Source organism: Scyliorhinus torazame, chromosome 1, assembly GCF_047496885.1.
Source record: "Scyliorhinus torazame isolate Kashiwa2021f chromosome 1, sScyTor2.1, whole genome shotgun sequence".
In the NCBI taxonomy this organism is placed as follows: Eukaryota; Metazoa; Chordata; class Chondrichthyes; order Carcharhiniformes; family Scyliorhinidae; genus Scyliorhinus; species Scyliorhinus torazame.
The window spans coordinates 303,566,912-303,594,292 of record NC_092707.1 but is presented as its reverse complement, the minus strand read 5'-3'; the positions used below and the strand labels follow the sequence as shown (position 1 = coordinate 303,594,292).

The 27,381-nt window shown below is 42.5% G+C and overlaps 1 protein-coding gene across 9 annotated transcripts in view; it reads right to left on the bottom strand.

The window, feature by feature from the left end:
* The window catches only part of usp34 (ubiquitin specific peptidase 34), a 446,082-nt gene that overhangs the window by 155,229 nt on the left and 263,472 nt on the right, over positions 1–27,381 (bottom strand). For all 9 annotated transcript variants that reach the window (XM_072507777.1, XM_072507780.1, XM_072507781.1 and 6 more), the window contains exons 42-50: positions 15,483–15,646; positions 9,306–9,371; positions 8,159–8,305; positions 8,012–8,068; positions 7,835–7,912; positions 3,715–3,809; positions 2,629–2,801; positions 1,717–1,867; positions 1,404–1,482 (exon numbers count right to left, since the gene is read on the bottom strand). In XM_072507777.1, coding sequence (XP_072363878.1) covers positions 1,404–1,482; positions 1,717–1,867; positions 2,629–2,801; positions 3,715–3,809; positions 7,835–7,912; positions 8,012–8,068; positions 8,159–8,305; positions 9,306–9,371; positions 15,483–15,646 — 1,010 coding nt within the window. The remainder of the gene's footprint in view (positions 1–1,403; positions 1,483–1,716; positions 1,868–2,628; positions 2,802–3,714; positions 3,810–7,834; positions 7,913–8,011; positions 8,069–8,158; positions 8,306–9,305; positions 9,372–15,482; positions 15,647–27,381) is intronic.

The following is a 27,381-nucleotide window of genomic DNA, read 5'->3' as shown; positions in this document are numbered from 1 at the left end:
GCTAATTTTATATTCCATTTGCTTTCCTAATTACTAGTCGTACCTGCAGCGTGACCTTTTGCGATTCATGTGCCAGAGTGCCTAGATCCCTCTGCACCATCGGGTTCTGCAACCTCTCTCCATTTAAATAGTATACTACTATTCAACACATTGTACACTTTACATTTTGAGATCAGGAACCTTTTGATATTTTTTCTGAGCTGCACATTATCTTTTCCAATGGCACCATCAATCCAGTTTTGAAAATCTCCAATCCAAGCTGTTTTAGTCATGTGATGAACCCAAAAAATGATCAGAGTTCCCAAAACTAGAAAATTAGGTGTATGGTAATTTCCATTACCACCTTCCTGATCAACATAATCTATCTTCATCAGAAAAAAAAATCCAATAGAAAATGGGGTAACAGGCAACGAGGAGGTGAATTATTTTGTAAAGCTGGGCATCGTTTCTCTTCATGAGGTTGTCTCCCTCAAACCTTTTTTTAAAAAGATTTTTTTTAAAGATTTCTTTTTAAAAAAGAGAAACAACCCAGAAAAACAATTACTGCACATTTTAATATTAGTCTTTTCTATCCAAAAGGTACACCGAAAATGAAGGATATTCTTCTGTAAAATTATTAACTTGCTTAATTTATTTATTCTTTTCAACATGTTTTTGTTCTAAATTGCTTATTTTTCTAGACAAATAATTCTGTGCTCACGCAGTGGCACGGTGGCACAGTGGCAACCACTGCGGCCTCATACCGTTGAGGTCCCAGGTTAGATCCCGGCCCCGGGTCACTGTCCGTGTGGAGTACATTTTCCTAGACACAACCATTTTCCTCTGCTTCATCAAGGACATTCAGAATTGGGCTGATGATAGGGCGGCACAGTGGTTAGCACTGCTGTTTCACGGCACCAAGGACCCGAGTTTGATCCCGGCCCCGGGTCACTGTCCGTGTGGAGTTTGCACATTCTCCCCATGTCTGCATGGGTCTCACCCCCACAACCCAAAGATGTGTAGGGTAGGTGGATTGGCCATGTTAAATTGCCCCTTAATTGAAAAAAAAAAAAGAATTGGGTAGTCTAACTTTAAAAAAAAAAAATTTTTTTAAATAAATTCTGTGCTCACTTGAAGGCTGCATCATCTTTTTCCTATTAGGAATTATGGGTGAATGCAGTCACCGTGGATGCATATTTTCTATGTAAAGACCTGTGTTGTGGAGCACCCAACTAAAGTAAAGACTTGAATAGAAATAACATTCTCAATCTATTCAACTAAGTATTCTAAATAAGTAAGCAGAGAAATAAAATATGCTGAAGTACAATTATTGTAATTAAAGGGAGAACAAAGTGAATGCCAGAAAATGAGTACCATCACCACTTGCATTTACTTCTGCCAAATACAGAAAAAACATAACTTACCGTCATTTCTCCACCAAAGCATTCAGAGGCAAGTTGGGTAGAATCAAATGGTTTTACTTCAGCATCATTAAATAGATACCTAAAAAAATAAGGAAGTAAAACCACAGCTCCTAAAACAAATGGTATTAGATTTTTACCTAACACAACGCAAAATAAAATTTTGTTTAAGTTGGCCATGAAACCAATAATGAAGATACTTTTAATCATTAATAAAGAAATGTTAAGAGAAAGAAAAAACAGAATTTTGCTGTTTTCATAACAACTATATAAAACTGACTTTAAAAGAAAAATTACACCGTAAACATCTGCTTACCATTTGTTATTTTTGTAAGCATGAAGATTCACGATATCTCTGATAAAACTGTAGTAATGTCCTCCATCTGCTGTTCCTGTGTGTACTGTTACTCCTATCAAATCATACTCAAAACTTTCACTTTGCTTAACTTCACCATTTTCTTTGAAACCTAAAATGACAATTAAAACCATATCTGATACTAAGTTTGCTTCAACCTGGTATTGACAGGGACACAGTTTTTTTTTTTGCTTAATTATAAAGACTGCTATGCTCTTGACTCAAATGCTGGAAAGTCCTTTATCAGTGAGCATGTAGCAGCACCAAATTGATGGAAATTGGTGCAGTAACTCCAGGACAAAAACTTTTTAATCTATTATGTATATCATAACAATGGACAAAGGAAGCAGGTACAAGAAACTTTAAATTCTCTATGAGGCTAAAAATCATGCAAACAATATTTTCTACCAAGTTATGACAAATAGCATTGTGCAATTGATGGGACAGCTCAAGAGCAAACATTTTTCATAATTAACCAAAAATACACGTTAGAGAGAGAACCTGCACAGATTTACCCCACCTAGCTTTCTTTTTCCTTTTAAAGATTGTTCAGTATTAACCTCCTTAGCAGTAGCCCACTACAAGAGTGTGTAGCTATAACTATTGTGATTTTGAAGTCTGCATCTAAGGCTCATTTTCAGAAAATGCTAAACTATGAAAAGAAAACCTCAATTAGTATAAAGCATTGAAACTCTATAGGAAACTGCATTTTATACCTTGACAATTAGCATTAATAACATATGCCAAAATTAGTTACTTAAAAATCAGGTAATGGTGATTAACTGCACATTTCAAAGCAAAATTGAATCATTAAAATTATTTTCTAATTGCAATAAAGCTGTATTATTAAACTGGATAAAGTAATTACAGTACCATCTATGCGGTCATTTTTGCCCATTAAATAATCTTCAGTGTATGGAGTCATGTCAAGACGCAGAGGAAAAGAGAAATGAGTATTGACTTTTTCTTTCATCATTGTAACCATATTGAAAGTGTATCGCATGGTATTGAAACTTAATATTCGAGGTAATTTCTTGAAACAAGCCCTATGAAAGACAAAACAAATTAGCAATCAACGGGAAAATATTACATATGTGGTCACTAGAAATATGTAATAGAATTTAATTGAGCAGTAGTTAATGCCCATGTCAAATTATTCAATATTTGTTTGACCTAAAGTACAAGACAGATTATATCGCAAAGACATTCCTTCCTGTTCTACCTTTTTTTCCTATTTCACATAGGTAACATCAAAGTTAAAGATGCATAGCATGGTAGTAGTGGAGGGAAATATTTCCACAGCAGAATAATTTGAATCATTCCAAAATACACAGGTAAAAAGTTTAACATAAGGTTTTTCCAATGATCATTGTTGTGGTAAAATTGGCCACTCTCGAATATATGAGCTTCAAGTAAGCAAACATTTAATTGCAAGCTCTTCCAAGGGACAGAGAGCATTTTATCCAGCCTAGTAGCTTCTCTCAAAGCTCCAGGGTTTATAACCCACATTTATTGTCCACATTTCCTACTTTTTATTATAATGTTTCTCATTAATTTCTCAACTAACCATACTATTCCACCATCAGATGTTCCCATTATCTCAACCCTAAGCCTTGGGCATTACCTTCAGTTCCCCCCTCATCTCCTTCTTCTGTATAACAATGAAAGGCTATTTACACATGCTGTTAAGGGGGAAATTGCCAACTGCTAAGCCAGAAGCCCCAGACAGTTTGGTTAAGTACCCCATCTTGCCGAGAAAGAGCTCTCATGTCCACATTTTAATATCAACAAATATGAAATAATTTCAGTTATCTCACTCCATCAGCAATTTCCATTACTCAAATATTATTAGCAGTCATAGACACATAGAAAATAGGAGTAGGCCATGTTGTTGAATGTTTAAATTACAGTGGAACAGTTAAATGAAAGCATCCAGATGTATTTACAGTTAAATCAAACCTTTTCTCGGCCCGTACTTTCTTTCCACATTGGGAACAAGTATACATGTTATCACCTTCCAGAGTATCTTTGATCGTAACTTCATCAAGCGACTCCTAGAAAGAGAATCACATATTTATACAGCACCTTTCACAGCCACCAGATAATCTCAAAAGTGCTTTACAGCCAATGAAGCACTTTTTGAAGAATAGTCGCCAGGAAACATGGCTGTCAATTCACACACAACAAACTCCCACAATGTGATAAAGATAGATAATCTTTTCTTTGCGTTGCCAAGTGATGGTGTTAGGAATACAAAGGTAGTTTTAAGGAATTTCTATTTGCATTGGCAAACACAAGAAATAAGGTACAGTTTTAAGTGGGTTTAATTTAATGTTTTTGTGCTTGAAGGGTAAAACCTATAGTTGGATTCATGCTGGACAAAGGTACTTGCATGTGTGGAGATGCTTAAGATCCAACTATGTTTCCATTGTGCTTAGAGAGGGCTATGGCATGAAGAATAAATAAAAGGCATAAGTATGTGGGTGTTGCTTAGCAACTGGGGCCTTGTAAGGTAGATCATTTTTGAAGTTTTAGTTTAGCTAATTTGTGGGCAATCGGAGATATGTAGTGAGAGAGAAGGCAGCTCTCACAGCTCTGTTGGAAGTAGTTTGTTTAGAAGACTAGAGAGGGAACATGGTATGGCTTTGCTAGAAGAAAAGCCATACCATGGCATAATGATTAAGAAAACAAGTGCAGAGATCTGAAGAGGGGCTAGTTGAGGATACTAGAGAAATGAAGATTCATGTCCAAGAAGTCACATAATGCATTTTAAAAATGCTGGCCCGGTCTTCAGTGGCGACCATGGTGTGAGTGGTCGCACATTTGGTGGCTCCCGCTAGTGGTGGACTTTTGGACCTTTTCCCCCCAAATTATGGTGGAACTGAGTGATAGTACTAGGTACTTGTGAGGTGAAAGAAGAGAGTATCTCACCGGTTTCTGGATTCGTGGACCAGAAGTGGTCTAAAAAGAGAGCGTTCGTCGAAAACTGGTTTAGAGCCTGCGACACAGGGGAAGATGGCAGAGAGCCAGGGTCCGAGTCTGCCAGCCCTGTGGTCAATGATCAACTTGTTCCTTTCTGCAGGAGACATTTGCTCAGCAGAGGAAGGAATATCTGGAGGACCTGCAAGGGTGGTGGTCGATAAAGGCAGGGATCGACCGCATGGAACTGAGGTTAGAAGCCCAGGGCCAGACAATCTAGAAGGTGGAGGAGGCGGTGGGCGAACACGATGAGCAGCTAGCCGTGATGGACCATCAGAAGAGGGTACAGGACAAAGTGGAGGATCTAGAGAACAGATCGTGCAGACAGAATCTGAGGATCGTCGGCCTGCCGGAGGGCAGCGAGGGAGCGAATGCCAGTGCATATGTGGCACGAATGTTCGAGAAGTTGCTGGGTGAAGGAGCATTTGCTCGGCCCTTGGAAGTGGACAGGGTGCACAAGGCGCTTATGAGGAAGCCGCAGAGAAACGAGCCGCCGAGGGCGACGGTGGTACGAATGCACTGGTTCCTGGATAAGGAACAGATTTTGAGGTGGGCCAGGCAGACAAGGCGCTGCACATGGGAAGGTAGTGAGCTGCGTGTCTATCAGGACCTGGGTGAGGAGCTGGCCAAAAGAAGGGCGAGCTTCAATAAGGCAAAGTCGGCCCTCTTTAATAAGGGGTGAAGTTTGGCATGTTGTACCCAGCACGTTTAGGAGTCACATACGAGGACCAGGAACTTTATTTCGGATCGCCAGAGGCGGCGATGAACTTTATCAGGGACAAGGGACTGGCAGGAGATGAAGGACATTGAACTTTGGAGCGAGTGGTTATGTTTTAGAACTTTTGTTAAACTTCTTTTATTCTGGTTTGTATGAGCCATTTTTGCACTAAGTTTGGGGCCGTTGCTTAGTTTTGAGTGTGGGTTTGCTTTGTTCTTAATGGGGGATGGTGGGTTGATTTTTCTTCTTTGTGTTTGTTGGGGATTGTAATGTTTGTATATGTAAGATATGTAAGCTGGTTGAGCGGGGCGGGGGGGGGGGGGGGATATAGGGAGAGTGAAGGATAGAAGGGGGAACATGATCTTTGACCCAGGGATGTCCACTCTCCCCACTGTTGTTTGCCTTGGCTACAGAGACACTGCCGATGACGCTGAGAGCGCCAAAAGGCAGGCAGGGGATAGTCCGGGGGGGGGGGGGACGACGACGTGGAGCACAGTGTCTCGTTGTATGCGGACGACCAACTCCTGTATATTTCCGACCCGTTGGGGGGATTGGAGACATTATGTGGACCCATGGGGAATTTGGCCAGTTTTCAGGATATAAATTGAATATGGGTAAGAGTGAGGTCTTCGTGATTCAGGCGAGGGGGCAGGAGAGGAGATAGGGTGGGTGGAAGGGTGGGGGGGGGGGGGGGGGCGTTCAAAGTGGTGGGAGGGAGTTTCTGCGTATGGGCGGGTAAAACCCCACGAGTAAAGAAGGTGCTGTTGGGGGGGGGGGGGGGAGGGAGTCGGTGTGGGGGCGGCATTATGTAAGGGCACAAACTTGGGGGCACAGGTAACGGCACCTCTGCGTTCACGCTGGCACAGTACTCCACAAGCCCGGTGGTGGTGGCAGCCCTGAGGGTATGGGGACAGTGGCGGAGGCATATGGGAGTGGAGGGAAAGTCTGTATGGACTAAAATTTGTGGTAACCACCGGTTTGTGCCGGGGAGGCTGGATGAGGGTTTCAGAGGTGGCAGCGAGCAGGGTTAGGGGATCTGTTCATTGACGGCAGCTTTCCGTGCTTGGAGGAGGAGTTTGAACTGCCAGGAGGGAATGGGTTCCATTATCTGCAGGTGACGGACTTTGCACGGAGGCAGGTCTTGATCTTTCCCCTTTTACCGCCTCAGGGGACACCAAGACAAGGTAGTTTCGAAAGTGGGAGTCGGGGAGGGGAAGATCTCGGAAATTTATAAAGAGCTCATAGAGTGGGAGGGAACCCAGATAGGGGAGGTAAAGCGTAAATGGGAGGATGAGTTGGGCAAGGAACTAGAGGCAGGTCTGTAGGAGGGTGCTCTGAGTAGAGTCAACACGTCCTCATCATGTGCCTGACTCAGCCTGATACAATTTAAGGTGGTCCACTGGGCACACACGACTGTGGCCCAGATGAACAGGTTTTTTTTAAGGGGTGGAGGACAGATGGGGCGGTCTGTGGGAAGGCCCGCAAATCATGTCCGAAGCTTAGGGGAACCTGGCAAGGATTTGCCAATGTCTTGTCCATGGTACTAAAGACAAGGGTGGCGCCGAGTCCAGAGGCGGCGATTTTTGGACTGTCGGAAGTCCCGAGAGTCCAGGAGGCAAGAGAGGCTGACGTTTTGGCCTTTGCCTCCCTGGTAGCCCGGAGATGGATCTTATTGGCGTGGAGAGACTCGGAGCCCCCAAAATCGGGGTATGGGTTAGTGACATGGCCGGGTTTCTCAGGCTTGAGAAGATCAAGTTCGCCCTGAGAGGAACGATATTAGGGTTCGCCCGGAGGAGGCAGCCGTTTTATCAACTTTTTTGGGGGAAATTAAGCTGTTAGCATACAATATGGGGGGGGGGGGTGCATGGGGGGATAGCTGAGGCGTGATTAGTGAGAGGAGGGGGGGGTACTGGGGAACTGTGTGCGTAAGCCATGTTGGCTGAGTATGGTTGATGGTTGGGGGGGGGCTGTTATTTACTCTGTTATGTTTACATTCAAAATTGTTTTAAAAAATTACAAATGCCTTAATAAAATATTTTTTTTTAAATGCTGTAAAAGTCTATTTGACTGTAAAAGTCTATTTTCTATTGCAATTGTTATCACTGATTATATTTTGAAGGAGACAATAATTCAATGAATAAAGAACAATAACAAACACTCATCCATAGTTTTGTTTTGTTACAGGGATCGCAGACCTTATTCCTCATTATTATTTTATTCTGAAAATATTAAGCAGACATGAATGAAGGATGATGCTGGGAAGGTTGAAATGTCCTGAAATGCTGACATTTTAAGGACCTTTTGAAGATTTTAATTTTATCTTTGTAGTTAGGGCATTAACAATCTGCATCGTTTCTGCTTACAAAATTAGACATAACTCACATAAATGTTTTTCATGTCGGCCACTTGGCATCTAACTGTGTAGAATTCCTCAGCTGTCTGGCTAACATGTTCACAATCCTGGATTTTAAAAAGAGTTGCAATTTTAGCATTTACCATACTAACTTTCATAAGAAAAAATGCTCAACCTTCTGACTTTGCAAAATTAAGCACACTTACCAATGATACTACATTATTCGTTATAACTCCTCCAAATAAGCTTTTCACTGTGTTTTTCTAATTAAAAAAACATAGGACACTTTTAGACAAATAATAGCTTTTGTTTTCTGACGTTAAAGAAATATGGAAAGGACATTTTAAATTTACCAAGTCAGAGGACATTTCTTCAATTTTTGTAATCAAATCGGTGAAAAATTCAGTCATATCTTTCTGTTCCCCAGTATTCAATGGTTGTTTGTCCATGGTGTAGGTTTTGCAGAACGGTCTTGGATTATATGCTTTGCGCTCACTTTCCTAAACAAGTAGACATTTCAAAAGAAATTAATAATTTAGAGTATTAATCACTGCTACCAATATTAATCCTTATAACAAATTGAAACTGGAAACATTTAATGGGTCTGCCAGAATCAAGTGACACACAGAGTTAACATTTCATATCTGTGATCTTTTATCAGAATTTGGAAAATTGGAAATGAGACCTTGAGCTTCTAGTCGCCTGCCATTTTAATTCTCCATCTTGCTCACACCCTGACCTTTCTCTGTCCTTCGTCTCTTGCAGTATTCCAATTCAAGCTTGAGGAACAGCACCTCATCTTTCAATTGGGCATTTTACAAGCCTTCCGGATTCAACAATTTTAAGGTTCAGCCTCTATTTTGTTTCTTTATTCTTTGCAGCTTTGTTTTTTTCTCCCTTGCTTCTCTTTTTTCCTTTTCTTTGTATTTGAAGAGCAGTTATTCAAGAATCTGCCTTTTGATGACGCATATACAAAATGAAAATAAGACATGCTGGAAAATCGGAAATAAAACAGAAAATGCTGGGAATACTCAGCAGGGCAGGCAGAAACTGAGGAGAAACGGAGTTAAGGCTCATTGCCCTGAATCATTAACTCTACATTTCTCTCCACAGATGTTGCCTGGTATGTGGAATATTTGCAGCATTTTCAGTTTTTATAATCCTCAAGGTGCATCTTTTGTTTCATTATTTGTCCTATTACCACTCCCTCTGGTCTTGAACCACGAACCCCTTTGCCATTTAATCTTTCCCTCTTCTCCAGCCCAAAGAACTTCCCTTTTGCTGTTTTTCACACCGTGCCTGCATACACTTGCTCAAACGTTGTCACTTTTCTAACTTTTCCAATAGGTCACAGACCTGAAATGTCATGTCTGTTCCTCACTTCACAGATGCTGCCAGACTTGTAGAGTATTTCGATCAATTTCTGTTTTCATTTCAGATTTGTAGCATCTGCAGTATTTTGCTTTTGTATCAATTCTTATAATCTAGTTAAACACTCACCATGAGATATGTGAACATCTTTTGCAGTTCCAATAGAGTTGTTTTATGCTTTATGTCCTCTGAATACTGAGAAAGGAGAAAAACATTTCAGAAATTCTTAAAATATGCTGCCACTTGATTTTCACACCTTTGTATAGAAACAAAAAACTAGTTTTATGAACAGATAGAGATTGACCTTCATTTCAACTTCACGGACATGGGTAAAATTTGGCAATAACCGCAGAGTACAATTAAAGAGATATATGACAAATAAAGGGCGGGATTCTCCCCTAACCGGTAGGGCAGGCCGTACCGGCGCCGAGGAGTGGTGTGAACCACTCCGGCGTCGGGCTGCCCAGAAGGTGCGGAATCCTCCGCACCTTCAGGGGCTAGGCCAGCGCCGAAGGGGTTGGCGCCGCGCCAGCTGGCGCCGAAGGGCTTGGTGCTGCGCCAACCAGCACCAAAGGGCCTCGGCCGGCTGGCACGAGTTGGTGCATGCGCAGGAGTGCCAGCGTGTGCTGGCGTCATCCCCGTGCAGGTGCAGGGGGTTTCTTCGCTGCACCGGCCATGGCGGACCATTACATCGGCCTGCGCGGCGGGAAAGAGTGCCCCCGTGGCACAGGCCCGCCTGCGGATCGGTGGGCCCCGATCGCGGGCCAGGCCACCGTGGGCACCCACCCCCTCCGATGACTCCGCAGACCGCGGGCCGGAGAATCGCCGGGGGGGGGGGGGGGGGGGGGGGGGGGGTGCTGCCAAGGGCCCCCTAACGGCGCAACGGGATTCCCGCCTCCTCCGAAAAACCGGTGCCGGAGAACCCGGCAGCCGGCGCGGGATTCACGCCGCCCCCCCCCGGCGATTCTCCGGCACGACGGGGGGGGGGGGGGGGGGGGTCGGAGAATCCCGCTCAAAAAATCTGCTTAAATTTATCACACCAATCCTTGTATATATTTTATTGACCTTCAACATTATTCCTATGAATTGAAGAAAATAACTGTTTCCATCCTTGTTGACTCACCTATTGTATTCCAGTCAACTGTGATGTTCTACCTATTTTACTCTATGGCGCCTTACACCAGTACATCCTTCAAATTTTAAGGTTAAAACTGCCACAGGCAAAGTGCTGTTCAGTCAGAGGACACGTTGGACAGGAAATAGGGAGACTCAGGTGAGAAACATTATTAGATCAGACTAATTAGATTAGGGCTGTAGACAGCTGCAGAAAGGGAGTATTCCCCGTGTGAAGTTTGCACATTCTTCCCATGCCTGGGTGGGTTTCACCCCCACAACCCAAAGATGTGCAGGTTAGGTGGATTGGTCATGCTAATTTACCCCTTAATTGGAAAAAAAAATAATTGCGTACTCTAAATTATATTACAAAAAAGAAAGGGATTATTCCAGCAACTTCATTCTAATACTTCCAGTAGGATGAAAATGTGCATTCTGAAGAGTATTTCAGTATCCATGTGTATACTCATCCCTAAAATCTGAAAGTTCTGTTTAGTAATGTGTTTTCATTGAAAGTGAAACCATTTTAAAATGTTCTGAGATTATGAAGGGTACAAAAATGCAAGAACGTCATTCCTTAGATTCATTCAAGTCTTCCTGAATCAAAAGCATTACGGTAATTTGTAATGCTGTGCTTACGTAATCTGCTTACATTAATGCTTCTCAGCAGTTATAAAGATGTTGAAAATCTGCTCTCAACTCATTTTCTTTTCCCCAATTAAAATAAATGTTAACTATATCTCAAGTGTTAGAGTTCTCTCTAACACACATCTGTAGTTTTTAAAAAAATAAATTGGAGGCACCTAGAAGAAGAGGCAAAGTTCACAGACAAAAACACCAAAATGGAAGAGACTAAAAGATGTGATAAAACTTGTAGTCATGTTTGGGGAATAGCAATTTGGAATATTAAAATTATAGGAGGAAGATTGGCAAGTAATTCCATAGTTCTGAGACCACAATGTCTCGATTAAATCTACTAATAGCATTGTGGGGCATAAAAAATGGAGGAAGGAAGAAGGGAGTAACAAAAGCGAAAGTAAAAGTGGAAACCAAGAGAAAGCAAGGAAGGGGCCGCACAATAGCACATTACCGCCTCACAGTGCCAGGAACCCAGGTTCAATTCCGGCCTTGGGTGACTTGGTGGAGTTTGCACTTTCTCCCAATGTCTGCTTGGGTTTCCTCCGGGTACTCTGGTTTCCTCCCACAGTCCAAAGATGTGTAGGTTTGGTGGATTGGCCATGCTAAATTGCTCCTTAGTTCCCAAAGATGTTCAGGTTAGGTGGGGTTATGGGGATGGGCTAAGGGAGTGAGCATAGGTTGGGTGCTCTTTCAGACAGTCGGGGCGGACTGATAGTCCGAATGATCTCCTTCTGCACTGTAGGAATTCTACGATAATGCCATTAACAGGATCAACCGCTTTCTTATTTTGTCCTCAGGATGACATCGTAAAATCGAAAAATAATTACAAGCATTATTATTCTGATTTGCTGCAGTGTCTTTCAGCATATTACAACATATACAGCTAAAAGATATAATGGGCCTGAATTTCCTCAGAGTGGGAAGAGGTAATGGCCCAATATTTCACAAAGCTAATATAATTGCAGGTGAGGAATGCTACTCAACTAGTGTCTTTTCATCCATTCGAAAGACCCAACATTCTCTCTTTTACAACACGTACTTGTTGGGAAATCTCTGAAGTCCATTCAATATGTTGATCACTTTTTTCTCAGATAACTGCGGTGATATCAATCCTAAATTTGCCTTTCAATAGTTTGAATTTCATTCTGCCAGAATTCAATTCTAAATAATATTTTAGATTTAGCTTTTCTATAGCCTTAAAGTGCTCACCCAATGCATCAAAGTTAAATTCTCGCCTGTGTTTAAATCATTTTACACCTTCGCCCCTCCAATAACCTTGATAGCCTCCTCTAGCCTGACCTGCCCCACCCTGAATTATCTGTTCCTCTGACTTGTGCCTCATAAATTCCAGTATATAGCAAGGGCAGCAAGAGAAGGGGCTGTTTTGGACTTCATTTTAGGGAATGAATCTGGGCAGGTGGAAGGGGTATAAGTGGGAGAATATTTTAGTGATAATCATAATTCAGTTAGATTTAAAGTAGTTATGGAAAAGCATACGGATAGACAGAAGCAAAATATATAAATTAGGGAAAGACCAGTTATAATAAGCTGAGCTGTGATTTGCTGAAAATGGACAGAAAACTAACATTGTGCTTAAGGAAGAGCTCTGTGAAGCAATGGATGGAGTAAACATTGTAAGGAATTAAATATTTTGTTTAGCATACTTAAAAATGGGTAAATCACACCCTCGATAAAATGTATACGAGGTTGCCAAGGAAGAAAATAGTGGAAGCTCTGACCATCATTTTCCAATCCTCTCTGGCTACCGGTGTGGTTTTGGAGGATTAACAAAGGGAGTGAGGGATAGCTTGAGTAACTACAGGCCAGTCAGCATTGCTTCAGTGGTGGGAAAATTATTGGAAGAAATTCTGTGACACAGTATAAATTCATAATTTAGAAATCACAGGTTAATCAAGGGCAGGCAGCATGGATTTGTTAAGAGAGGGTCACGATTGAAGGACGGCCAACGAGGGAGCACATTTAATGTAGTCTACGTAGATTTTAACAATCTTTTGGCAAAGCCTCACAACGCAGACGGGTCAAAAAATTAAAAGTTCAGAGGATCCAAGGAAAGGTGACAAGTTAGATCCAAAATTGGTTCAATGGCAAGAACAAAGAATTGTGGTTGACAGGTGTACTTGTGACTGGAAGAACATTTCTAAAGTATTGAGTCCCTTGTTATTTGTGGTCTATATCAAATGATAGAAGATTTAAAAACGTTGGGAGTTTGATTAATAAGGTTATGAAAATGGGCCATGTGCTTGATAGTGAGAAAGAAACTGTGGGAATATATCAATGGACTGGCAAGATGGGCAAAAGTATAATAAATGGAATTCTATCCGAAGAAGTATGAATATTGCACATGGGGAGGACTAACGAGGCTAGGGAAAACTCAAGAGGTAGGATGCTGATAAGTGTAACGGAACAAAGGAGTCTTGGAATATATGTCCGCAATCACTGAAGATGGGACAAATCATAAAGGTGGTTAAGAAAGCATATGGTATACTTTCCTTTATTGGTTGAGGCAGAGAGTAAATACAAGAGTAGGCAGATTATGATAAAACAGATAAAATACTAGTCGGACCGCAGACAGAGTACCACATATTGTTCTGATCCCAGTGTTACAAGAAATATGTGATCACACTATTTTTACAAGGATGTAGCCAGGAATAGAGAATTTTAGCTATGAAGTAAGATAGGATAGGCTGCATTGCTTTCTTTGGAACAAAGAAGTTTGAGAGGAGATTTAATTGAGGCGCAAAAAATTATGAGGGGTCAAGATACTGTGGCACTAATGGACCTATTTCCATCAGCAGGGAGGTCAAAAACCAGGGCTGGGAAGACAGTGGTGGGGGTCTGGAACTTACCACCTCAAGAGGCAGTAGAGGTAGAAGCCTTCCTCATATTTTAAAATCAATTATACTTCAGGTGTGGTGCCTACAGGGTTACAGACCACAAACTGGAAAGTGGGATCAAGCTGAATAGACCGGGATATAGTTTATGAGATATAGGAGCAGAATTAGGTCACTTTGGACCATCGAGTCTGCTCCGCCATTCGATCATGTCTGATCTCATCCTGGCATTAATGCCACTGTCCTGCCTGTTCTCCATAACCCTTTCAACCCATTACCAATTAAAAATCTGTCTAACTCCTCCTTAAATTTGCTCACCGTCCCATCATCCACCGCACTCTGGGGTAGAGAATTCCACAGATTCAAAACCCTTTCAGAGAAGTAGTTTCTCCTCAACTCCGTCTTAAATTTGCTACCTGTTATCTAAGACTGACCTCTCGTTCTAGAATGCATCTGCTCCGCGTCTACTTTATCCATACCTTTTATATGATGGACCAAACAGTTTCTCCATGTTTGTATTGAGTCTAAAATCAGATGTACCATCTGTGCCGGGAACAGTTATTCCTATACACCAATGATCATCCTGAATTGGAAACATATCACCGTTCCTTCATTGTTGCTGGGTCAAAACCCTGGATATCCCTCCCTGACAGCATTGTGGGTGTACTTACATGTCAGGGTCTGCAGCGGTTCAAGGCAGCTCACCACCACCTCCGAAAGGGCAACTAGGGATTGGCAATAATTATTGGTCTAGCTAGCAATGCCAATATCCCATAAAATTAATTTGAAAAATATTATGTTTCCCAGCTTACATGTTGTTGTCTTGCATACACACTACAAGTACTGATTACAAACTCAAGTTACAATGTTATTGCATTGTACTGTTGAATCAGTTTCCTTTGGTTTGTTTCATGTTGAGAAACTAAGGTGAAATTTGAAGGTCCTAAATGCCATTTGTGATGACAAGCTTGGATTTGAAAAGCTTGATCAATACAGGAGGAAAGAAGTAAGGCATGAGACAGGTAGAGATCCTGGAAAAAGCATAAATGATGGCAAAGACTGCAGTGAGTCTTTCTTCTGTTCTTAAAAACTGCATTAGGTGGTCTCTTTAACCGAAAAAGAACAAAGGGGAAAGTTCAGAGAAAATAAAAACAAATGCTGCACACGTGTGAAGGAGAGGTTGGACTCTAGAAATGACAGGATGAATACCTAGGTATTAATTTACTTGCTTGTCCATGTATCCTGGAAGGGAGGGATACCTTAAAAAAGAAACCCAAATGGGAGCGAGAGTCAAGTCTTAAACTAACTTCTCTAATAAGTGACATCAGAGTAAAGTGACATCAGATTTGCTGGGTCTAGTTAAAAATAAATGAACACAATAAGCCAAATATATACAAACATAACATACAATTGGAAATAATATTCCTATTATTAGATTATATCCAATGGTTATATCAATAAATCCATCACTAATACAGTGTAAATTGAGTTTTTATTACCTACTCTAAGATAAAATCAAGGCTAAAAAACACACACGAGCTTAATACTTATGTTGGATCAAACAAGCAAATTATTTTAATTTTTACTCGTAGGTTTAGTTTAATGTAATATAATGCAACCTTTGGATTGATTAGAGTAGATTAATCAACATACTTTGGTTGCTATATACATCAATCAAATCTAAATTTTCAACAGTACTTACTTTTGCTGTAAAAATGGCCTGCCTGGCCTCTGGTATCATGTATAGTTGTTGAATGGTGGAAGCCAAGTAACAGGTCGCTCCAAGATTCGTCAAACCAACAAATCTGCACTCAGCTCGTACATCATCATGAGGCCAGTAATCCCATTTGTAAGGTGCATGAGATGCTATATACACATATATATATATATATATAAAAAGGTGAGTTTAGCGCAAAATGATTGTGCTCTTCATAAGAGATTACATCAACTTGAGAAGCTCAATGAAAAATGTATCACTGAATTAATAACTTGATCATTTCACTTTTGCTTTCTCCATTCAGATATCATTAGATTACTTTCTGGAAACAATGTTCACTTTTAGTCTTTAAAGCTTTTGTTTTGTGGCATTCTGTATGTGTAATTCAATGTCCAAAATAATTCAACATTACTAAAGTTAAAAATGCCGTGAAATAATCTAGATATCCTCAGTGGTCAGAACCATGCATACAGCAATGACTGAAATGTTGGAGAGTAAAGCATGTAAAGATGAAACTTGGTGAGGACAAGGTAAATTGAAACAAGATGAAATTTACCCCATAGAGAAAATATTCACTTTTGTGCATCAACATGCAACTTGTACCATACAGTATATAATTAAAGCAACTGAAGGTGTGCACACTGTGAAAGTGAGCCGATTGGACTGCATCCTACATGGCCAATTTGGATTGGATTGGATTTGTTTATTGTCACGTGTACCGAGGTACAGTGAAAAGGATTTTTCTGTGAGCAGCTCAACAGATCAGTATGTACATGAGAAGAAAAGGGAATAAAAGAAAATACATAATAGGGCAACACAATGTAACTACATAAGCACTGGCATCGGAGGAAGCATACCGGGTGGTGTTAATGAGGTCAGTCTATAAGAGGGTCATTTAGGAGTCTGGTGACAGTGGGGAAGAAGCTGTTTTTGAGTCTGTTTGTGCGTGTTCTCAGACTTCTGTATCTCCTGCCCGATGGAAGAAGTTGGAAGAGTGAGTAAGCCGGGTGGGAGGGATCTTTGATTATGCTGCCCGCTTTCCCCAGGCAGCGGGAGGTGTAGATGGAGTCAATGGATGGGAGGCAGGTTTGTGTGATGGACTGGGCGGTGTTCACGACTCTCTGAAGTTTCTTGCGGTCCTGGGCCGAGCAGTTGCCATACCAGGCTGTGATGCAGCCCGATAGGATGCTTTCTATGGTGCATCTGTAAAAGTTGGTAAGGGTTAATGTGGACATGCCAAATTTCCTTAGTTTCCTGAGGAAGTATAGGCGCTGTTGTGCTTTCTTGGTGGCAGCGTCGACGTGGGTGGACCAGGACAGATTTTTGGAGATGTGCACCCCTAGGAATGTGAAACTGCTAACCATCTCCACCTCGGCCCCGTTGATGCTGACAGGGGTGTATACAGTACTTTGCTTCCTGAAGTCAATTACCAGCTCTTTAGTTCTGCTGGCATTGAGGGAGAGGCCATGTTTAACTGCAGGACTTGGCTAACATCTCAGTTAGGGTAGTTAAACGCGGGCAACATTCATGCTGCATTTAAATGTTAGATTTGGTATTCTCATTAACAAGAGAAAACCTAGTCATCTCCCTTCAGCTTAAATGACACCACCATTGCGGACTCCCTCATTATCGTTATCTTGGTCATCACTACTGCCCAGAAGCTAAATTAGTCCATCCATGTTAATATCTAGGTAACAAATTAGGGCAAAGGCTGTGCAGTTTGCAATGGGTGACTCACCTTTTGAAATCCGATTTTTCACCTTTTATAAGGCTTTGATAGCATCCCCACCCCTCTTCCACCCACTGGATTATTGAGGTCAAAAGCAGCAATGTCATGTTGTCATGTAAACACAACTACCTCCATGTTCCCCAGCAAAAATAAAAGTCACAAAAAATCTGATTTGAACATGTATTGCTGTTCCTTCCAGAGTTCAAATTCTAGGAATTCCCTACCGTACAACATTGTGAGATCATTTTCACAAGGACTAAAGTGATTCAAGGAGAAGGTTCACCACCACCTAGGACCAGATGGTATAGCAATAAATACCACCTCTAAAGCATTTCCAACAATGCGAAAGCAAAACTATTTTAGAATTCAAGCTAAATCTGCTCCTTTTGTATCAGAGCTCTGTCAGAAACATACTAATTTCTGCAAAGGGCTGCTCTATGTTGCTACGGTATAGACTAGGAGACTTCCATGGCACTTATTTTAAAAAATAACTACCTGTTCATTTTTTAACATACAAATACATTTTCCACAATTTTTATCTAGCTGGATGGAACCAAATGTGAAATGAGAATTAATACAAGAATTGGCAAAACAATGGCAATTATGCGAGGAAATAAAGTGCTAGCTTTATGAAAGCTTAGAAAATGTTTGTCAGTTGTTAGAAACCAACCTATTTATGACATTCTATTTGCTATTTAATAGCGATTGAGCTAATTTCTAGCCTGGATTTTTTTTTTTTTTTTAAAGTGATCTAAATTTTTTCTTTAAAATTCAATCAGTATCCACAGCTAAAAGGTGCGAAAAGAGGCAAAATTGATCTGTGTCAGCAGCGCAAAACTAGTTTGTGGCGAGTCGACAGCTGATTTTTAATAGAAGTTTGCGCTTTGCGCAGATCAAAGGAAGCTTTGTGCAGGTCAAAGAGACACAGCCTGAGTGAGACACATCCAGAGTGGGAATTTGGAACTTGATAATTTGGTGCAGTGAGGTAATTCGGTGCAGAGTGGGATTCTCTCACTTTCTTCTGGCCTGTAACTTTTATCCTGCAGGGAGAGAGCCAGAGAGCACCTGAGACCCTCGGAAGGTAAGTAAGTGATTTTTACTCATTTTTACTTTTATTACCTTTTCAAATTGTGTGTGTGTGGGGGGGAAACTGAAGTGACATCACAGAAAAGCTGTGACCTGATTGGCTGGTTGGGAATCTACACTAAATTAAAAAAATTAAGCATTGGTAAACTAATTAAACATAATTACTTAATTATAATTTAGAGGGGTATCTAAGCCAGAGATCGGAGAGTACTGTATTTAGCTTTCACATTTATAGTAGAAATCTAGTGCGAGGAAACATATAATTAACAGTAATTTTTATTTTTAAACTTTTAAATTTAATTTACTAATTAATTGACGCAATGTCAATTAGAGGGGTGCAGTTCTCTGACTGTGAGATGTGGCAGGTCCGGGAGGCTTCCAGCGTCCCGGATGGCATCACCTGCAGAAAGTGCACCCAACTGGAGCTCCTCACAGTCTGCATGATTCGGTTGGAGCAGCAGTTGGATGCACTTAGGAGCATGCAGGTGGCGGAAAGCTTCATAGATAGCAGTTATATAACTGTGGTCACACCCACCCCCTTTGGATACTGTTGGAGGGGGGATAGCCTATCAGGGGAAAACAGCAGCAGCCAGAGCAGTGGCACCACGGCTGGCTCTGATGTTCAGAAGGGAGGCTCAAAGCGCAGAAGAGCAATAGTAATAGGGGACTCTATAGTCAGGGGCACAGATAGGCGCTTCTGTGGACGTGAAAGAGACTCCAGGATGGTATGTTGCCTCCCTGGTGCCAGGGTCCAGGATGTCTCCGAACGGATAGCGGGCATCCTGAAGAGGGAGGGCAAACAGGCAGAGGTCGTTGTACATATTGGTACGAACGACATAGGCAGGAAGGGGCACGAGGTCTTGCAGCAGGAGTTCAGGGAGCTAGGCAGAAAGTTAAAAGGCAGGACCTCTAGGGTTGTAATCTCAGGATTACTCCCTGTGCCACGTGCCAGTGAGGCTAGAAATAGGAAGATAGAGCAGCTAAACACGTGGCTAAACAGCTGCTTTAGGAGGGAGGGTTTCCATTATCTGGACCACTGGGAGCTCTTCCGGGGCAAGTGTGACCTATATAAGAACGGGTTGCATCTAAACTGGAGAGGCATAAATATCCTGGCCGCGAGGTTTGCTAGTGTCACACGGGAGGGTTTAAACTAGTATGGCAGGGGGGGTGGGCACTGGAGCAATAGGTCAGAAGGTGAGAGCATTGAGGGAGAACTAAGGAATAGGGCCAGTATGGCTCTGAGGCAGAGCAGACAGGGAGAAGTTGCTGAACACAGCAGGTCTGGTGGCCTGAAGTGCATATGTTTTAATGCAAGAAGTATTACGGGTAAGGCAGATGAACTTAGAGCTTGGATTAGTACTTGGGACTATGATGTTGTTGTCATTACAGAGACCTGGTTGAGGGAAGGGCAGGATTGGCAGCCAAACGTTCCAGGATTTAGATGTTTCAGCCGGGATAGAGGGGGATGTAAAAGGGGTGGCGGAGCTGCACTACTGGTTAGGGAGAATATCACAGCTGTAGTACGGGAGGACACCTCAGAGGGCAGTGAGGCTATATGGGTAGAGGTCAGGAATAAGAAGGGTGCAGTCACAATGTTGGGGGTTTACTACAGGCCTCCCAACAGCCAGCAGGAGATAGAGGAGCAGATAGGTAGACAGATTTTGGAAAAGAGTAAAAGCAACAGGGTTGTTGTGATGGGAGACTTCAACTTCCCCAATATTGACAATATTAGGCGGGAACTGAAGAACCTAGATTGGGGGCGGATGTTTGAGGGTAAATCAACATCTGACATGTGGGAGGCTTTCAAATGTCAGTTGAAAGGAATTCAGGACCGGCATGCTCCTGTGAGGAAGAAGGATAAATACGGCAATTTTAGGGAACCTTGGATAACGAGAGATATTGTAGGCCTCGTCAAAAAGAAAAAGGAGGCATTTGTCGGGGCTAAAAGGCTGGGAACAGATGAAGCCTGTGTGGAATATAAGGAAAGTAGGAAGGAACTTAAGCAAGGAGTCAGGAGGGTTAGAAGGGGTCACGAAAAGTCATTGGCAAATAGGATTAAGGAAAATCCCAAGGCTTTTTACACGTACATAAAAAGCAAGAGGGTAGCCAGGGAATGGGTTGGCCCACTGAAGGATAGGCAAGGGAATCTATGTGTGAAGCCAGGGTGAGGTACTAAATGAATACTTTGCATCAGTGTTCACCAAAGAGAAGAAATTGGTAGATGTTGAGTCTGGAGAAGGGTGTGTAGATAGCCTGGGTCACATTGAGATCCAAACGAGGTGTTGGGCATCTTGAAAAATATTAAGGAAGATAAGTCCCCAGGGCCTGATGGGATCTACCCCAGAATACTGAAGGAGGCTAGAGAGGAAATTGCTGAGGCCTTGACAGAAATCTTTGGATCCTCACTGTCTTCTTGTGATGTCCCAGAGGACTGGAGAATAGCCAGTGTTGTTCCTTTGTTTAAGAAGGGTAGCAAGGATAATCCAGGGATCTACAGGCCGGTGAGCCTTACCTCAGTGGTAGGGAAATTACTGGAGAGAATTCTTTGAGACAGGATCTACTCCCGTTTGGAAGCAAATGGACGTATTAGTGAGAGGCAGCATGGTTTTGTGAAGGGGAGGTCGTGTCTCACTAACCTGATAGAGTTTTTCGAAGAGGTCACAAAGATGATTGATGCAGGTAGGGCAGTGGATGTTGTCTATATGGACTTCAGTAAGGCCTTTGATAAGGTCCCTCATAGTAGACTAGTACAAAAGGTGAAGTCACACGGGATCAGGGGTGAACTGGCAAGGTGGATACAGAACTGGCTAGGTCATAGAAGGCAGAGAGTAGCAATGAAAGGATGCTTTTCTAATTGGAGGGCTGTGACTAGTGGTGTTCCACAGGGATCAGTGCTGGGGCCTTTGCTGTTTGTAGTATATATAAATGATTTGGAGGAAAAGGTAACTGGTCTGATTAGTAAGTTTGCAGATGACACAAAGGTTGGTGGAATTGCGGATAGCGATGAGGACTGTCAGAGGATACAGCAGGATTTAGATTGTTTGGAGATTTGGGCGGAGATATGGCAGATGGAGTTTAATCCGGACAAATGTGAGGTAATGCATTTTGGAAGGTCTAATGCAGGTAGGAAAATACAGTGAATGGTAGAACCCTCAAAAGTATTGAAAGTCAGAGAGATCTAGGTGTACAGGTCCACAGGTCACTGAAAGGGGCAACACAGATGGAGAAGGTAGTCAAGAAGGCATAAGGCATGCTTCCCTTCATTGGCCGGGGCATTGAGTATAAAAATTGGCAAGTCACGTTGCAGCTGTATAGAACCTTAGTTAGGCCACACTTGGAGTACAGTGTTCAATTCTGGTCGCCACACTACCAGAAGGATGTGGAGGCTTTAGAGAGGGTGCAGAAGAGATTTACCAGAATGTTGCCTGGTATGGAGGGCATTAGCTATGAGGAGCGGTTGAATAAACTCGGTTTGTTCTCACTGGAACGACGGAGGTTGAGGGGCGACCTGATAAGAGGTCTACAAAATTATGAGGGGCATAGACAGAGTGGGTAGTCAGAGGCTTTTCCCCAGGGTAGAGGGGTCAATTACTAGGGGGCATAGGTTTACGGTGCGAAGGGCAAGGTTTAGAGTAGATGTACGAGACAAGTTATTTACAGAGGGTAGTGGGTGCCTGGAACTCGATGCCGGAGGAGGTGGTGGAAGCAGGGACGATAGTGACATTTAAGGGGCATCTTGACAAATACAATAGGATGGGAATAAAGGGATATGGACCCAGGAAGTGTAGAAGATTGTAGTTTAGTCGGGCAGCATGGTCGGCGTGGGCTTGGAAGGCCGAAGGGCCTGTTCCTGTGCTGTACTTTTCTTTGTTCTTTGTTCAAAGAGCAATAGTTCAAATTCTTTTGCATACCCATTTCCTAGATTCATCACCACTTTTACAAAGTTTAAAATGTAAAATCTTGACAATATTTTCCATGCCATTGGAAAATAAACACTGGTACGATGAAAAATCAGCTACCAGTTCTATACAAATCAGTTCTATGCTGCTGGCATGGACCAATGTGACTCCAAGAATTCCTTATTGGGGCCAACCCAAGAAAAGTTGAGAAATATTTATGCGCAATGTATTTTATGGCTTAAAGGCAACAGAAGGATGTAAATCAAGGTTACCAAGACAAGAATTTGAGATTGTGGCAGCAGTTTTTTTTTGCAAAAAAATCCATTATGGACTACAACAAATATATATATTATTAAATTTACTTGGGTCAGCATTGAGTGGAATTTTATCATTTCTTGACAAAAAGTGGCAGGAAAAGCGGTGTGTAGCCCACCAGCTCCACTGCCAGCTTTTCCTACCAGATTTTTTTGCACACTTAAGTCGGGTCCCACAATATCACACATGCTTGATTTTCAAGAAATTGGGGTGGCCTTTTTTGAAGGACATCCCGATTCATTAAAAAAAAAATGTAGGGAGGGTGGGAACGACACACAATGAAAATGGGAAATTCTGTTGGCATAAAGGCTGTTTGAGGACTCCCGTTGGATTCTTCGCCCTCACCGGCTTTCCTGCCCGCCAAAAACAGGGGTGGAGAATCCCTGCCCAAATTTCTTTTTTAATGGAAGAATCAATACCTTATAACAGAAAGTAAATATTCAGCATCAACAACAATTTGTATTTAAATAAAACCTTTGGATTCATTCAACATTTTTTAACAATGACATAGCAATGATCAGTAACTTAGAATGGTTCAGCACAAGTGGCTATTTGGCCTGTCCTGTCTGAAGGAGCAATTCACCTCGTGCCTCTCCCTACATATTCTTCTTTTTCAGATAATCCTATTCCCAATGAAGCCTTGATTGAACCTGCCTCCACCACCTCCTCAGAAATTACATTCAAAATCCTAACCATTCAGTGTCGACATTGCTTCTTTTGTCAATTACCTTAAATATGTGACCTCTGGTTCTCAATTCTTCCACCAATATAACAGTTTCTTCTCATCTACTCCCCCCAGACCTCTCATAATTTTGAATACCTCCATCAAATCTCCTCTTAACCATCACTTTCCAAACAAAACAATGGCAACTTTTCCAATCTAAGTAACTGAAGTTCCTCATCCCTGGAACCATTCTTGAGAATCTTTTTTACACCTTCCCTAACAACTTCACATTATTCCGAAACTGTGATGCACAGAATTAGTTGACGCTGAACTGGAGTTTTATCTAGCATTATCATAATTTCCTTCCTTTGTACTCTAATGCTCCTATTGATAAAGCCAAGGCTGCTTTATGTTTAATTAACCACAGTCTCATCTTGTCCCACCGCCTTCATTAATCTTTGTATAAATACATCCAGGTCCCTCTGCTCCTGCATCCCCTTAGAATTGTACCCTTTATTTCAGATCATCTCTCTGCATTCTTCCTACCAAAATGAATATCACACTATCAGCACTAAATTTCACCTGCCATTTATCCACCCATGCCACCAACCTCTCTCGCTAAGTCCTTTGACGTTCTACACTATCCTCTTCACAGTTCACACTATGTACAAGCTTTGAAATTAAGCCTTGTATACCAAGACTATTGATATACATCAGGAAGAGCAGAGGTCCTAACACTGTTCCCTGGGGAACTCCACCATAAACCTTCTTCTAGTCCAAAAAAATAATCATTAAACAATACTCTGTTTCCTGTCACTCAAGCCAATTTTATATCCTTGCTGCTCCAGCCCCTTTTATTCCATGAGCTCTAACTTTGTTCACAGGTCTGTTGAGCAGCACTTCATCAAATATCTTTTGGAAGCCCGCCCATGCACAGCACATCAATTCACTCCGTTACCTTTTTAAATAACTTAAACTCAAGCAAGGTAGTTAAACACAGCGGTTGTGTTTTTGTAAGCTCCGGCTCTGCTCATCCTTTAATCCTTTATGTTATCCTGGTGCACATTTCATATTTACTTTCTCTTAGGTTACATGGCTTACACTGCGCCCCTGGAAGTTCCTGACTAGTGTTCTTGCAAAGAGGATCCAAGATAAATAGCAAAATTCCTCGGTTGTTTGTGGCTGTCGGTGTGGGCTGTGATGGCGCCCAGTTTATAGCGAGTGGCCTTGCTGCTGCTGGCTGGGCTCTCACTTTGGTGGTGCTGCGTGCATCTGGATGATGGCCGCCATTTAAAATTTTTGTCTTGGTTGATGATCTCAGTGGTGCAATGCAGGTCATCAGAGTTCACTTTGAGGAATTGCAGGGTACCTTTGGGAGAGTGGTGGAGGCGCACGAGAGAGATCTTGCATTTGAAAGAGTATGTTCCCTGATGAGGTCATCCCCCCCCAGGCCAGGGCCTAGGCTATGGACCCCCTGGGCATCGGAAGACGGCATGGTAGAAGTGATGGTACCTTGTGCTCAGATTGTTAGAATCTTTGAGAAATCCCGAAGAGTCCTTGCTGATCCTGGCTTATCCTTTATTTTATCATGGAAAATGGTCTTTATCCTGCAATTCCTCTATAATCCTGGACATTACTCCCTTGTGATTGCAACATTTAATGTCATCCTTTCTCCTGCAAGTGAATGCAGGATGTGAGTGCGAGGGTGGGGATTGTCAATTATCCTGTTCCAGCAAAATCAGTTGAGTCGATCATGTGAAACGTGATCTGCGCGCAGCTTTACTCCTTTTTTTGCTATTATGTCTTATGATCCTTGTTATTGTAGTATGGGAGTGATCATCCCGTATCTTATTTAGAAGAAGGATGAGTGGAGCCGGACGGGGTGAAAGGATGATAGTTGGGGTTGGTAGGGTTAGTTCTGTCCTCACTGTGATTGAGGATAGCGCACTAATAAGAGTTAATTTGTGTCGGTTTTCAAGGCAGCACGGTAGCACAGTGGTTAGCACTGTTGCTTCACAGAGCCAGGGTCCCAGGTTTGATTCCTGGCTTGGGTCACTGTCTGTGCGGAGTCTGCACGTTCTCCCTGTGTCTGCGTGGGTTTCCTTCGGGTGCTCCGGTTTCCTCCCATAAGTCCCGAAAGACGTGCAGTTAGGTGAATTGGACATTCTGAATTCTCCCTCTGTGTACCCGGAAAGGCACCGGAATGTGGTGACTAGGGGCTTTTCACCGTAACGTCATTGCAGCGTTTATGTAAGCCTATGTGTGTCAATAATAAAGATTATCATTATTATTAATTTTAGCATGGCCAATCCACCTACCCTGCATATCTTTGGGTTGTGGGGGTGAGAGCCACACATACACGGGGGGGGGGGGGGGAATGTGCAAACTCCACACGGACAGTGACCCGGGGACGGAATCGAAGCCTGGTCCTTGGTGCGTGAGGCAGCAGTGCTAACCACTGCATCACCATAACGGTCTTTTTTGATTTATATAGTTTTTAAATTTTGGACTATTTGAATTTAAGAATCCATACCGTTATCCTTTGGTGGCATGGGCAGATTTTGGATTCGGAGGAGAACCAGATTCCTTCCAACTCCCGAGGTTGAGCCTTCTTTTGTTTGGTCTCTCTGTGATCCTGTTTAATTAATTATTAATCTTCTTTGTCACAAATAGGTTTACATTAGCACTACAATGACGTTACTGTGAAAAGCCCCTAGTTGTCACATTCCGGCACCTGTTCAGGTACACAGAGGAAGAATTCAGAATGTCCAAATTACCTAACAGCATATCTTGTGGGAGGAAACCGGAGCACCTGGAGGTGAGTTAATATTGGAGGACGCCAAGGTGAGACTGGTTAATTATGGTTGGGTTGTTGAGGAGAGGGATTGTTCTTGATATCCTCTCTGTGATTATGGTCATTTCAAGTGCCTTTTCCCTGGGGGGCTTCTTTCTTTATCTCTCTATCTGGGTGAGCAGAGTGTTGTTTCTAATCCTAGTCTGGGCTGTTGGTCTGAGGAGGTTTCCCTGCTTGTACTGGGAAGGGAATCAGCGCTCCCTCCCAGGACATTCAATTGTTGGAGGTCTCGACTGTTCTTCTTGATTTTGGGCCCCCCCCCCCCCCAACACTGGCTGGGGCTGGAGTGATCATCCTTTTCTACTGAGTATTACTGGGGATGGTGCATTGCCCTGGAAGAGGTAGGAGTTCGGCTGGGGTTCAGGTTTTGGGGTGCGCCGAAAGCAATGGAGATATAGTTTCCTGTGTGTCGCAATGTGTTGGGCTAGGCCAAATCTGGCACTAGGCTAGTATCCTGGTGCCTTTGGGGGCTTGGGGTGTCCCTTTTGACAGGTGTTTGTTGGAGGCATCCTGGTCAGTTAGGATTTGCTTCTTCAATGCACGGGGGCCTGGGGATGAGCCGAGTTCCATGCTTGGTAAATATTCTGTTGTTCCCCTGGAGAGGTGGGATGCCTTTTTGGTTGACTGAGTGACCATCTCTGCTCCTTTTCATTGGTGGTTGCTTGGCATGCACCAGGGTAATATGGAGCCTAGGATAGGTCTTGATCTCTGTTTTATGCTGTTTGTTGGTTCTGGTAGTTCTAGCCTTTCTTTCCTTTATTTTCTTCTTCCTTTCTTGGGAAGCTCTGAAGGTTTGATCATAATCCGAATATGTTACTGCCGGTCCTCTCTTCATAACAGTGTGCAATGATATTGGTTCTGCACTGGGCCTTAGTTTGGGGTTAAGTTGCGTTATGTGGTAAATATGTATCTCCTCTTAGAACTGGGGTTTTCACATATTTTCTTTATTTTTGTAACAGTGGGTATGAAAAATCCATGCTTGGCTCCTACATGGGTGCTATTGGGTTTGGTATCAGAGGAGAAGAGAAGATGCTTTGATGTGTGTTTGGCGCCGTTGAACATGGGAAGATGTATGTTGGTGCGCACCTGAACATTGGCGCAGAAAATTTATCATGATTTTTCGCAGTAATTGCGAGCTGACGCAGCGTGGAAGAGTATGCACCACTTTATCATGTTTTTCATGACCTCATCCTGTTTCTCCCTTGGTTTCTGGTGGGGCTGCATGGGTACCTAGTTATGTTTATTGATTCTACTGAGCCATCTGTGACGTTCTCCTGTCTCTCTCTGTACTCATGTGTGCAGAGTTAATTTTTTTTCTTTTATGTTTGCTTATGGCG